General features: G+C 39.9%; 1 protein-coding gene across 3 annotated transcripts in view; it reads right to left on the bottom strand.

Moving 5' to 3' along the window:
• The window catches only part of WAPL (WAPL cohesin release factor), a 138,680-nt gene that overhangs the window by 22,567 nt on the left and 101,781 nt on the right, over window positions 1-14,332 (bottom strand). For all 3 annotated transcript variants that reach the window (XM_039381154.1, XM_027734611.2, XM_027734610.2), the window contains 3 exons: window positions 4,014-4,109; window positions 1,051-1,203; window positions 665-801 (listed from right to left, as the gene is read on the bottom strand). In XM_039381154.1, the coding sequence (XP_039237088.1) occupies window positions 665-801; window positions 1,051-1,203; window positions 4,014-4,109 (386 nt within the window). The remainder of the gene's footprint in view (window positions 1-664; window positions 802-1,050; window positions 1,204-4,013; window positions 4,110-14,332) is intronic.

Genomic DNA, 14,332 nt, shown 5'->3' on the forward strand with positions numbered 1-14,332 from the left:
TATTATAAATGGTTATTATATTTAGCAATTTGATAATTACTTTTATGTCCAGGGAATGGACACCAATATTAATTCATAAACTCTGTCAAAGCAAGACTAACATTTTTCCCACCAACTTCACAATAATGTGTAACTTGAATATTAAGAGTGCAATGAGTAGTCTAAGACAACTGAAAGGAGCCTCCGATTAACACTGAGGCCTCTTTACTTCCAGTGTTATTTCTCAACAGAAGATAAAGAACAGGTAGCTGGATTTAAACAATAACTCAGTATTACATTAGTTCTAGATTACCATCAGCAAATTTTCCATTCTTAGGGATTTTATTTTAGAATTGAATTTCACATTAAGAACAGAAAAGACATCATACATTAGGTTGCACTAAACAAAGAAAAGTTATCAGAAAATATTTTTTTAATTTATAGCTGGGATAACAAGTGTGTCATATGTCTCTTAAGGTACAATTTTCTATTTCATCTTCATGGTTATACTGTTTTTGATTATTCACAAGATACCATCTTGGTTATTATTTTCAGATTTTATTCTTCATAGCAGAAGTGCCAGGTAAGTGGCAATGACATTTTAAAGCATGGTCTCTTCTCTGATGAATATTTAATTCAGTATCTCTTAAATATAGGTTCAGTGTTTTATATTAAGATATCTTACCTAAGGCAACGTGTGTTTAGGGGTTGATTGCTCTTCAATCCACTTAGCAAGTACTCAATATCATCTGTGAACTCTTGATTTTCACCAAATTCCACTACATCATTGAAGTGCTTTACATGCTGAACAACAGTGTATAACTGGAAAAGACAAATATTTTGACCTAGGTAAGTTGCTCTTGGGATTGATTATAATCTTAACAAGTACAGTTTAAAAATCTATTCAGTTTTAAGTGCAAGGAAACATTAAGAAGTTAATGAAGGCCATTCAATTATTTAGATAAAAATATTATTTTTAATAGGAAAGCCAAATTTCATTTTGAGACTGTTCCTTCAGTACTTAGGATTACCGATAATTCTTTATCTTAAAAATTTGTTAAGAATACTTACTTCTTTGTCTTCTTTCCTACATTTCAATGCAGTTACTATCTCTTGGTAGGGCTGAGTAGGTATTGTCACAGTTTTTATCACTTTGGGAGGTGGTGCAGGAGCCTTAAAAACTCCATCATCTTTATGAATTGCCTCCTTTGAAGATAGCCTTACCTATTAATAAGAAAGTGCTAAAATGGGCAGATGTTTTGAGCACGTAAACATACACTAATACATCAGGAAACAGTACAGGTGTGCAATTGTCAAACTCACATTTTGGGACTATTTAGTCCTTGCCTTACACTACCAAGATGTACCTAAGCTGTGGGATAATGTACCTATGCTTAAATTAAAAAAAAAAAAAAAAAAAAAAAAAAAACAAAAACCAACAAAACCAAAAAAACATTTCTAAGTATCAAGAAAGTTCCAGTAGAATTCTGAAACTAAAAAAAAATAAGAAGACAAAAAAAGTCTTTTATACTGGTTCCTTAAGCTTTAGGGTAAGTAAACCAACCAAATTCAGTGTTTAAAAACAGTTAAAGTTTGTAGCACCATAAAAAATGCCACACAGAGAAGTGAGAGGCACGGTGCATGCCTCAAACAGGTACTGCATGCTCTTGTAAATCCATGGTATTCTCTGTACATGAGCCTTATTCCTGTTCGTGCTGTTAACTACTTTAGGAACAACACATCAGAGCACAAAATACAGCAAAACCTGTTCTGAACTTACAACAGGCAGGAGAGAACTTGATGTTAGGTCTAGAATAACTACTGCCAGGTTTCCAGACATCTCAGGCAAGTATTACAGGTTTCTCCTCAACCTACTTTGCTGTATTAGTTTGAGGCTACTATAAGCTTAAGTGTCAGCTTATCTTCAGATTACTACTTTGGCACAAATTCAGATATGAAGACAAGCTACAGAAAACAAGGCATACAGGAAACAGACCTCCAAATGCCAAATTCTAAACGTAGTGCCAATGCCAGTGGTCATTTACTTACCCTCAATCTTTCAGTAACATCATGCACTTAGTTTCCTTACACAGAAAAATGAGAATATTTTTAATGTGTGGCTGAAAAAATAGAATTAATATGCAGGCATAGAGGAGGCATGAACTGTCACTCTCTCCAGAGGGCAGCTGAAGAGGAAGCCTTCTTATCCATTGTACATTGACAGTTAAAAATAAAACATAAGCCAAAACAAGCTGCTCTATTAATGGAGTATTCTTTACATTCTGCCTCTGTCAATGTGTGGCATTTCAGTATTCACTCACTTAGGCAACGTGGCAAAATGCTAATAAACCACCCTGAAAAGCTGGTTTAGAGCACATACTGGAGGACTCTGATCTTATCAGTCTGTGAACACATGAGATCCACTGAAGTATCTCATCCAAGTCTTGGTCAATGGCTGCCCCTTCAAAGCCAGTTCCAAGGGAGCTTGGAGAGGCCATAGGAGAGATTACTTGGCATAAGCAGTTGGCATGCTGTGGGTTTCTCACCAGAAACCTGAGACAAATTTATCCCAATCTTCAGGTAACAAACTTATAAAGAAATTAAAGAGGCAGGATCATCTGCACAGGAATTACCAGTGAATATCTGGATTAAGGCTCATTTACCTTGCAATTTTTAACCCATGCAATTCACACACACGTAAATCAAGGTTAAAAAGCGACTGAAGTAACTCCAGATGTACATCTTAACATGAGGAGCAGATACAAATTCCCCTAACTGGTTTGTTCAGCCAAACCTCTGCCATATTCCTGGATTAATATTTTGATGGTTCCAGTTACAAAGGAGAAGTCTGAGAGAAGACAGAAGTACCTGTCTGAATGAATGATCCAGACATTTTCCTAGCTTGAAGTTATATTCAAAGTCTGTCTGAGAAGACTCAAAGTCTGCCTTTAAGTCAGTTATCAGAGTACTACACAAAAATCAGTATCAATACAAAGATTCAGCAAGCAACAAAAACTTCAGTTCAAATGTACATAATTTAAATTGAGAAAGGGGTTTAGGAAAACCCTAGGGCTGAAATTTCTGCTCTGTCCTCAAACTCTAGTAGAAATTGTTATTTTCAAATGAGTCATCTGCATTTTCCAGGCAGTGCAGTTAGCATCCAAGGAAGGCTGTTCAGAGTACTGTGAGGAGGACACTAAAACCTACCACAAACCCAAGAGGTAGTATCAGAACACCATACACAGAGGTAGAATTTAAAAAAAAGAGAAAAAAACATCAACAGAAAGAAAAAAACCCAAAAACCTCATCACAAACTGGTGACAAAAACAAAAGCTGAAGACTTGTTGCAGCAAAAAAAATCTACTTTCTGATTTTCTGTTCTCAGGCAAGTACTGCCAGAAAGGTACCAAATGAAATGAAGTTTACTGACAGCATGCAATGCTCTCTTAGCACAATCAGTAACAATTTCTACATGCATAAGCCCAAGACCCTGAATTCTCAGGGTCTCAAAAGAGTTAAAAAACAATTACTTTGAGCCTCAAAACAATCACTGACTTTTGAACAAACAACTTCTAGAAGGGTTCTCACCTCTTGTCTATTTTTTGTACACATGCTTATATCCAATCTGTTCATATTAGCATCGCTGACTGTACACAGAAAATGTTGTTTCTTTCACAGTATCTAAAGCCTCAAGTCAGCAACTGCCATCACTCCATTAGAAAGGAAAAAGAAATTAACTCTCCTTTTAAGTTTCTCCTTTTTGATCTGCAATTTGCTGATTTCTGTGGTCATAACTTGCAGTATTTTTTGGTAACTGTATGTTGAAGGGATGTGGAAGATCACATTCTACAATATTTTCATTGACAATGTCTTTTCTAGCAAATACCCAATGGCTCACATCACAAAGTGGACTTCATTCTGAATTACTGTGACATTACCAGACACCAAGAACTTATTTTTTTTAAGAAAATATAAATCAGTGAATCTTAAAAGGAGATTTAGTAAACTTGAGAAAAAACCAACAGTCTACTTACTGGGACACTGGGAGTTTTCAAAGCTGGTGGTGCTGGCAGAGCCTCTGATTCTGGCTGGTTCCAGTGTCTAGCATTATACACAGCTTTTGTGGGAGACTAAAAGAGAAAAATAAAAGTTATTTTTTAAGTAAATTTCCAGTAGTCACTATATATTTCATAAACTACTGTAGCAATACTGTAGCCCAACAAGGAAAATTAGCTTCATTTTTCCCTTTCTGTATTCCTAGCAACACAAGTTCTCAACATCATATATATATCAGAAAACGAGACAGATTGTGAAGCATCTGATGGTTTGAAAGACATACAGACCCACCTAAATGGCAAAAGACATGATATGTACATATTTAAAGAATTTTTCAGTTGTTTAATCTTTAAAATTTATTCAAAGGCAAAAGGTCTGCAACCTTCCTATAGACAAAAACAGACAGCTCTGGGGAAAAAAAACATGCTAGCAAACATTATGTCAGTAGAAATATGACTAGTTTAGAATCAAAATGCAGAACTGATACAGACTTTGATGCTCTGAGGAATAAAAACATCCAAATGAAATGCCTTAATCCATATTAATAAATTAAGAAGCCTTTTCTTTTTGTCTTGCTGAAAAATGTGTCAAGGCAAATCTAAATGCATCAACATTTACTGTCCTTGAATTTCTGGGAAACATAATATAATTCTTAGAGAAAGCAAAGACAGACTATATTTCTAGCATTTGAGTTTATCAATTTATTTTGCATAACAATACTGCAGACTAACACACCACTGCAATTTTCGCAATTTCCCAATGTGCCACGTATGGAATAAACTGTATTATCATCTGTCTCCTCACAGCACTTATACAGCACTTAAACGGGGAAAAGTCATTTCAAAAAAAAAAAAAAAAAGAAGTTAGGCAATAAAAATATTTTTCTGTCAAAATATAATGTTTCAAGTCTTTAACCCAAATACAGCCCACGGAGGGGCTGTGTGAGGTGAGCCCAGCAGCAGCAGCCAGGGACTGAAGCCACTTCGTGAAGCGCAACAAGGTTCTGCCATGTCAAAAGCTACAAAGCAGATTTTGTAAGTCAAGGGTTTCTGTATTACTGTAGAGTAAAACTCTGCTGTGCTGCATCCTTCCATTCTCCACAAGAGAAAGCCCTGACTAACAAAATTTCAAGGAATATAAGCAGAATGAAAACCTCCACGAGGTTTGTCAGCAGAATGAAAATCGCTATGAGTTTCAGGGCCTGAAAGACCTGTCGAGCACTAAATCATTTGAGTTTCCAGACAAGATCCCCTAATTCCAAACCCCCTGCCATGGGCAGAGACACCTTCTCTCTTGCAGTTTGATGCCATTATTCCTTGTCCTGTTTCTACATGTGCTTATAAAAACGCCCTCTCCAGTTTTCTTGTAGGCCCCTTTAGGTACAGGAAAGGTGCTCTAAGGTCTCCTCGAAGCCTTCTCTTCTCCAGGCTCAACAACCACAGCACTCTCAGCCATCTTCATATTTGAGCTATCCCAGCCCTCTCATCATCTTTTTGACCTCCTCTGGACTGATTCCTACAGATCCTTATGCTGGGGGCCCCAGAGCTGGATGCAGTGCTCCAGGTGAGGTCTCATGACAGTGGAGTAGAGGGGGAGAATCCCCTCCCTCGATCTGCTGGCCACACTTTTGATGCAGCCCAGGACACAAGTGGCTTTCTGGGCTGCAAGTGCACATTGCCAGCTCATGTCAAGCTTCCCAAGTTGTTCTCCTCAGGGCTGCTCCCAATCCATTTTCCATCCAGCCTGTATATTTAATATCAGTTTCAGCTGATGCGTAATAATTCTTGATCTTGCAGGGAAGCTTAACTGCTACAATTCTGACAGCAGTGTACTGCATTACAGCTGCCAGAAGTCCTGTTAGCATAGGATATTCTTTATTAGTAGTCCCAAATCTCACTTATAGTCTCAAATAGTATTCTATCCCTGCTTAAAGGATACTAATATATTAATATTCCTGAATTTCCGGTCTGGGAGCACCATGCTGCACAGAAGCTTTTCAGGTCCCTGCAACAGCAGTGTCAGGCTCAGCACACCCAGGATGAGATGCTGAAGGGAGATGCAACCCACACAACAGGATCCTACATCTGTGGCATTCTTTTAGCTTCATGCAGCAACAATGGGGCACAGACCCACGCAGGCTCTGCTGCAGGACTTTTATGAAGTTCTGGGGAAAAGCACACCATGCTTGGGACACAAAGCCTCTGCCTGCACATTCCTTGGCCTTCAGACCTTGTGCTCCACGAGGAGCCAAACACAATCCCTGCAGGCACAGGGGCAGCTTGTCTTAGGAAGGCAGCAGCTGGGACAGGCCCTCGCTGAGCAGGCAGCAGCAGCACCTGCAACCTCGGCTTTTCCAAGCTGGGCACCTCTGCTGCACAAAGAGAGGAGGCACAGCCCCAGAAAGCGAGGCCAGTGCTCTGGTCTGGAGTAAGAACAAAGCACACAGACAGCTGGGCCAGTGCAATCACAAGGTCCACAAAGCATCAGGGTGTTTTCTTCAGCAGAGAGCAACAGCTGATGCGTAGGAAAGAGTTCAACAGGGCAAACAGATAAAACCAAATTCTTTCTAAATACTCTGGGCTCACAGGCTTCCAAAGATGGCATGCTTTTTATTTAACAGTCAAAAATGGGCTTTTCTTCCCTGGTTTTCCTTAATCCCTTACTGAACCAAAAGCTAGGGCATCCCAAAGTGTTTTGTGACATGGCACTTTACAGCTTGCTTAAGCATTAGCAGTGCAATATAGAAAAAAAAGCCACATTTTATGTAAGAAAACGAATAATGCCACCAATAAATGCTTGCTCTGAGAAACAAGGACATCTTCATTTAATAGCTCTCTTGTAACAGAATCAAAGTGTATCTGGAAATAGTAATAATTTAAAACCTCAAGTACCTATGGTTTTAGGTAGTTTAGGTTAGTTTTAGCCACCATCCCCTGTAGTATCTTCCACTTTTAGATCAGAATTGATCTAAAAAAGTGATTAGGCCTGTGATTCCATGCCTTCCCAGTAATATTTCCTTAGACAGCAGACAGTGCTCCCCAGCATCCCTACCTACTGGTGTCTGGTCAGTCTCACACTGCCTGCACACAGCTCTACCTCCAAACACCCCTGCAAAAATCCAACACTGCTTTCCAAAGAAATATGTTCTAATCAGTTCTAACACATTATGCAGAGACTTTGGAGCCTCTCTTACTACTCACATGGACTTTGACATGGCAAATACATCCCTGCTTTACAGCCACTGCTTAAAGCAACCTTCACATTGTCCCTTGCAACACAACATTCAAGATGAATTTCCCAAACAACTGCAAAGAAACTGTGCCAATACTGATCAACCAGTGAGCACTGTGTAGACCTGCTCTGGATTACTGTGTGACAGAACTGAAGGCAGGAAAGGCATCAAAGACCACACAAATGCTAGTGAAGAAAAACTTTTCAGAAGTGCTTGATCACAAAAGCAAAGGGGTTGGTTGGGTGGTTTGGTTTCGGTGATGATTTTTTATGGCAACTGAAATGCTTGTGATAACAAGCTTCCCTGAAGAAGCAACACTGTTATTTAAGCAGCAGTGATTTAAAAAACTGACTTTCTCTTAAAGACAAGAACCTTGCAATTATTCAAATAATGCAGACTTTTCTTTAATAAGTCTTTCTCTCAAGATTAACTTAGAATAGATGCAAGCTGAAGTACATCACTCCTTTGAATTCTGTGTTCTTAAGGCAAATAAGTTCTGCAATATTAATCAGCTGTAAGAGCTTCTGCTGAATAGCAGAAGAGTTTCCTTTTTCATATGTATAGCACTGACAGCTGCTTACACAGAGATACATGTCTGAAGGAGTGCAAATATTCCAGGGAGGGTATAAAGCATATGGTACTGTGGGACTCTGCATGTGGTTCTTTGGGGGTGAGTGGAGATGCAAAACCAGAACTAATGCCAGGGATTTCACAAAATGCACAGAGCTGTCACTTTTATAAGATCATCTCCAAATGGCATCAACTATGGGTCATGCTTAACCTCCCATCCCTGAAAGCCTCAAAGCTGAAATTTTCAAAAGCTGGCACTCTGCACATACTGATGCAGCACTGCCTGCCATTCAGAGATGTAAGAATAGCAGAAAATAAGAGCCAGGGATATGAGTCACACAGAAAATACGAGTAAAACGAGAAAGACAGCATCTATTAGCAGGCAAGAATGCTTTCCAAGGTAGAAGACAATGGCAAAAGAAAACCCAAGAATATTTTTAACAGATATCCTGATAAATGCATTATTTATATTTCAAGTGCATTCAGTAACACTGTATGCCAGATGCTTGTCAAAACTACAAGTTCTAAAAAAAAAACCCAATAAAGGAAATATATGATTTACCACTCAGTATTCATAATCATTAAGAGTACTACCCTGTCCTGCATGACTCACTTTGAATAGGAAAAAGGTAACAAGCATGTTTTGCTGCACAGACCTGTTCATAATGGGTTGTTTCTTTGAACAGTGAGAGGAACGAACATCATTCAGAGCAATGAAAGAGAAATCACACTTCCAAACAGGAAGATGGAGTATCAATTCAGCACAGGCTGAGCCATGTGTATAGAACAGGTAAAAAAAAGTTAATTTAGGTTCCAGTAAGATAATGGTTTCCAACAGCAGTTTAAAACCAGAAGCAAACCAAGACCAAGCCATTTTTCCAGTGCTCAAAATGTGACCCAAATCTCCATTACTTGGATCACAGTAGCGGATTAGTGCCAATGAGCCACCTCTTGGTGCCATGGATCATTTAACTGTGAGCTGCTACACCATTTAAACACAAAACACACTATGCACACACACATAGCCAGACAACTACAAGCTGTTAGTCAGACAAGGTGGAAGAGTATCAGCAGCAAACACAACGAGCAGAGGAAAAAAAGGTCAGTGCAGCTTTTTTTGCATCAAACTCGTAAAGAACTGCAAAATCTTTTTTCTTCCTTGAAGCTCAAAAGGAGGCCCACAGGGCACAAGACAATGGATCAAACACCCAAGTGAAATACGGAAACTGAACTTGGAGAAACAGGATGGTTTGATAAACATGAGATTAATTCTCTAACAGAAATAACTGATGGTGTTCTGTATGCTGCTTGCACTGAGTGTAGTCAAACCTGGTCAGCTCAGAAGCAGAGGCCATATGGTTATGGTCATTAACTCGGCCTGAAACCTATGTCAAGTCTAATTGAAAGGGACAGGGTATCATAGTTAAGACATATCAGCACAATACTGGACACATAATGCTTCCTTCAGTCAAGAGAAAAGAGAAAAGAAAAACCTGCATTCACCTGCAAGAAACTGCACTGACAAAAACACATCTAGTACAAATCATTCAGACAAAATTCCTGCCCTCTTGGTTGCTAAAGGCAGAGAAACACTGCAGACACAGACACCCATGTCCCCTACACCTCCTCCCCCTCCCCCCGTTAATTGTAATCTACCCAAAGTGTATCAATCTACTAAGAGCAAAGCCTTACAAAATTCTACCTGCAATGAAATTCCAGAGGGCACACAGCTGGGGTGTGCATACACCCACATAAGGTTTTCCATTTGGATCAGTAGAACACTGTCCAAATAAATCTCTCAGATGTCCTCAGTTGCAACACTGGGGTTTGCATCAGGGGCTGAGTTCACTTACCTGATTCCTCCCCAGTGCAACCAAACTTCAGATGCTCCTCCAGAGAGCACCTACCTCATGGCAGCTGCCACTGGGCATTGCCTAAATCAGGTCAAAATAAAGCTAACTTAAAGTAAAAACTTTGAAATGTGTATAATGAGGACACTGGGCCCTCAACCATTTCACCCTCAAGGCGTGCTCATGTTGCATTGTGCAATTCTCTCATGTACATCAAGTCACAGACAGAGCTGAGTGAACCAACCATGCTCACACAGTACACAGGAGCTGGGAAGACAATTTTGCATATTCATCTGCATATAAATTAAGCTTCCTCTGGCAAATGAAACTGGTATATTTTAATCTCTTTGAGTGTTTTTCCCATCTGAGAACTTCCTACAGGACTGAGGCCTTGTGCAATGTAACATTTATCCTACTCAGCTATCCTGATTGCCAAATTACTAAAACACTGAGTTAATTACTGGGAACTACAAAACTAGGGGGGTGAGGGGCGTGTGTGTGCAGGGAATGTGAGGATGCAAGAGAGAATTTAGTCTCAAATATATTTTAATGCATCTTTGCTTCTTGCCTAAGAGCTAATGCCAGTAGGAGCTGAAAATATAAAACACCAAGTTTCCACTGTGACATTAAAATTTTTCCATTCAACTTGTTTTTTCTACTTCTTGGAAAGCCTAAGTACACATGGGGGGAGAAGGATTCCCACACTTATTTTTCATTTTTTCCTCTTGTCTCTGCGAGGACTAAGCCTGTTACCTGTGTTGCCCTTTGCATCCCCACCTTCTCAGACAAAGCTGGAACAACCCTGTTGGCACCGCAGAGAAGAGATGCAGCTCCAAGAATGTTCCTACCACAGTTCTACCCAACAGCTGCATATGGAGGACACCCGAGGAAGCACTTTTGCCAGGCTGAAGGATCTCAGCTCAGCATCTACCAGAACACATCCTGTTCCCCACTGTTTAACAAGAAGGAGTGGGAAGAAAATAATTTTGATCAGAATCAAATGATTACCTTGAAGTTAGGAGACCAACTCCTGGCATTTGCTTTCATTCTGAAATGGTTTCAAGGTGCTGCGTCCCAACTGAATTCAGTAAAATTACAGTGGCTACCTCACTCTTCAATTTAGGTGACTAATCTAAAAACCTGTCAGTCCTCATTAGTATCCTACTTACTAGCTGAAACATGAAGAATTTCTTTTGGTCTATTTACATTAAGAATAATAGTAAAAAAATGCCTACATGGTAAGCATTTGGAATAGTATCAATATGAAGTTGTATTTTTTAACAAATCAACTATTTGATAAACAGATTTATTCTTACCTTTTGTCATATTTTATCCTTTCCTAAAAATGATTTTTATTCCAGCAACATAAAAGTTGCTTACAACACACAAGCTGTTTATAATTGGCTGGCACTTAGAACAGCTCATCTCTCGTGCATCATTCCAACAAACAGTATTTGTACAAAAAACCCACAAAACCCACTTCAGTTCAGGACTGGGCAAACGATCTGCCAGAAGCACCAACCAGCAAATGAAAGGAATGTACTGCAGAAGCAGCAACATGCAGTCACAGGTTGTCAGCTCTGCTGACAGACCGAGCGCGGGCTCAGCGCTGACCTGACACCAGGAGAGACTGCCCAGGGTATTTCCATTGTCCACACTCAGCTCCACTCCTCAGCAGAGTCAAAACAGCGCACACCAACTAATAATCCTTCCTGTTAAAAACATGCAATTTTGACTTTCTAAATTAGGATGTAAATAGCAGCTCAATATGCTTAATTATCAGCAGTTTAATGTCGCTGATAAAAATGCTTAATTACAGTTGTTCATCCTTTCGGTAGGACACTCTTTTCCTAAAGGTTATGCAAGATGAAGACAAGCAGTTCTTTTTCAGATTAGTTCTGGCCAGTCTACACTGATCCTACCATTAAATTATAAAAAGGGCTATGACTGATAGAGCAAAACTTCAGAATCATGACTCCATTCCTGCTTTCTCAGGACTATTTACTTAAAATAAGCTATGAAAAAATAATTAAGCAAAACCACACAGGGTTGTGCACTTAGGACAGACTAATCTTCACGTACTTTAAATCTATAAAGACAAAAAAACCCAAAGAAAAGTCTTTAAAAATTTAATTCAGGGAAATGCTGATTCATTTGCAGGCCAGCAGAAAGAAATGTTACTTGCAGGATGCCTTTGATAAACATCTACTGTAAAGTATAACACAAGCTAAGTGGAAAACTACAGACCACAGCTCAGCCTAGTTGCTGTCCCCTCCCACACACACGTCAGTGCCACATTAGCCCTCAGACCACGCAGCCAACCCAGGGCCAGGCATGGGGTTGTGCTTCTTCAATTTCAAAACACCTCCAAAGATCAGGTATAAGCATTTCATCTTGAACTCCTAGTTAACTCGACACAGCATTTGTTTTGACCTGGTATTTATAGTTCCTTCCAGTCAGCAGTGGAAAAAGGTCCCATCAACCTGTAAAAGATCCCACCGGTTATACCCGTAACACATGGTTACTGCATGCACGCTTGCATGGCTGCAAATCCTCTGAGGAACAACAGGATCACAGGCCAGTTTTATTTTCAAGTATTGATAGTTTCTCACAGTGGCTAAAATTTATAACAGGAGTACGGAAACTCAAGGAAAATAACCTACTCATGGAAAAAACCTGCCTATAGGACAAGAAAGATGCAATTAAGTAACGAACTATGGACTAGTTGCAGATCAGACAGAAGTCACACAAAAGGGAAAAAAAATTTCTCCTCTTTCAGCATTTGGTAACTGGAAATAAGTGCTCTTTACAGAGTAGTGATTTAACATTTGCTTCCAACTGACCTGTCTAAAAACAGCACTTGGAAATCTTGCACATATTTCTGTACTTTGTTGGGTACAGAAGTTATTCTTAAAACATTAATAAAACATGAAAAGCAATAAAGTTACAGGGTTATGACTAGACCAAGTTTTTATCTTGGATACCGAGTTAGCAGCAGTCTGTTGGCTAAGCCATGTCTGAATTCAGCAATGATTTCATTCATGTATTCGACACTACTGTCATGACTGACCCTACCAATGTCACTTGATCAAAGCACTGCACGTAATCCTGCTAACGCCGCCTGTGTTTAGTGAGCATTTCTCAGTTGCAGTGTTGACTTAACCAGGTTAAGACGACTTAATCTCTCTTCTTGGGTTCCTCAACTGAGTAGATACAATTGTTAACAGTCTCCCAGTGAACTGGACTGAGATTTATGTTACATGTTTCCTTTTTAAGTGAATTATTTTTATAGTAATTCACAACGTTGGGAAACTCAAGGAGCAAGAAAACAGGAACGAGCAGGTGGTGCAAAATGAGAGCAAAAGCAGCATAACCAAATGCTTCTGTCAGTATTTTTATTGTTTTAAGCAAAACCAGCCTATATAGCAGATGGGGTTTTGTTAGGCTTGGGGTTGGGGTTTTTTTGGTTGCTGTTTTTTAATGAATAATCCAAGAAGATCTCAGCTTTTCCTGACAAATGCATTCCACACTAGTGGAATAACCTTCAAGCAATGCCACTGCTAAAAGCACTGTTATCAAAATGTTCTCAGGCACAGCAAGTACCAAAAACAAAAAGCAGCCACTAAGGAGCACAGTGCTCTGACACAGTAAGCCAAGCACAGCCCCATGGCAAGCACAGACACCTGTCAATTAACAGTTAAACAGCAATAACAGCTATAAACTTGATCTAGCACATCCCAATCAAATCTGTTGTTATCTCCAACTCTTTGAGCCTCATGCTGGGTGCCAAAAACGACTGTGGTGGTTTAACCCCAGCCAGCAACTAAGCCCCACCCAGCCAATCACTTCACTCGCCCCCTGGGTAGGATGGGGGAGAGAACTGGAAGGGTAAAAGTGAGAAAACCCATGGGTTGAGATAAAAGACAATTTAACAGGGAAAGCAAGAGTCATGCAAGTGAGCAAAACAAAATATGGAGTTCATTCACCAACTCCCGTGGGCAGGCAGGCGTTCAGCCATCCCCAGGAAAGCAGGGCTCCATCCCACCTCACAGTCACTTGGGAAGACAAACACCATCACTCCAAATGTGTCCCCCCTTCTTCCCCAGCTTTTTATATTGCTGAACACCATGTCATATGGTATGGAATCTTCCTCTGGGTTAGCTGGAGTCAGCTGTCCTGGTTGTGTCCCCTCCCAACTCCTTGAGCACCCTCAGCCCCTCACTGGGGGGGTGGGGTGAGAAGCAAAAAAAGGTCCTTGACTCTATGTAAGCTCTGCTCAGCAATAACAAAACCATCCCTGCATTATGAATATCATTATCAGCACAATTCCAAAACAGCCCCATAAGATCTACTCTGAAGAAAAGTAACTCTATCCCAGTCCAAACCAGCACACACAGGAAACTCCACGGTCCAGTACTTGAGTGGCCCGAAGAAAACACCCTGATAATCAAGGTAGTGGCAAAGAGATTCTTCCATATTTTTTCCTGTACAACCCCATGTGTGCACAACAAGAGGAAGAAAAAAGCACATTCATGTATTCCCATTCACTGTGTACATGTGGGGATGCACAGAGTCACAAACCAGACAGGTTTTCTAGAGCTAAGACTTCAACAAGTGAATTTAGAGAAATTTCTCCAGGCATAGC

This window comes from Pipra filicauda, unplaced genomic scaffold (assembly GCF_003945595.2).
Source record: "Pipra filicauda isolate LSUMZ 115617 unplaced genomic scaffold, ASM394559v2 scaffold214_size1419223_pilon, whole genome shotgun sequence".
In the NCBI taxonomy this organism is placed as follows: Eukaryota; Metazoa; Chordata; class Aves; order Passeriformes; family Pipridae; genus Pipra; species Pipra filicauda.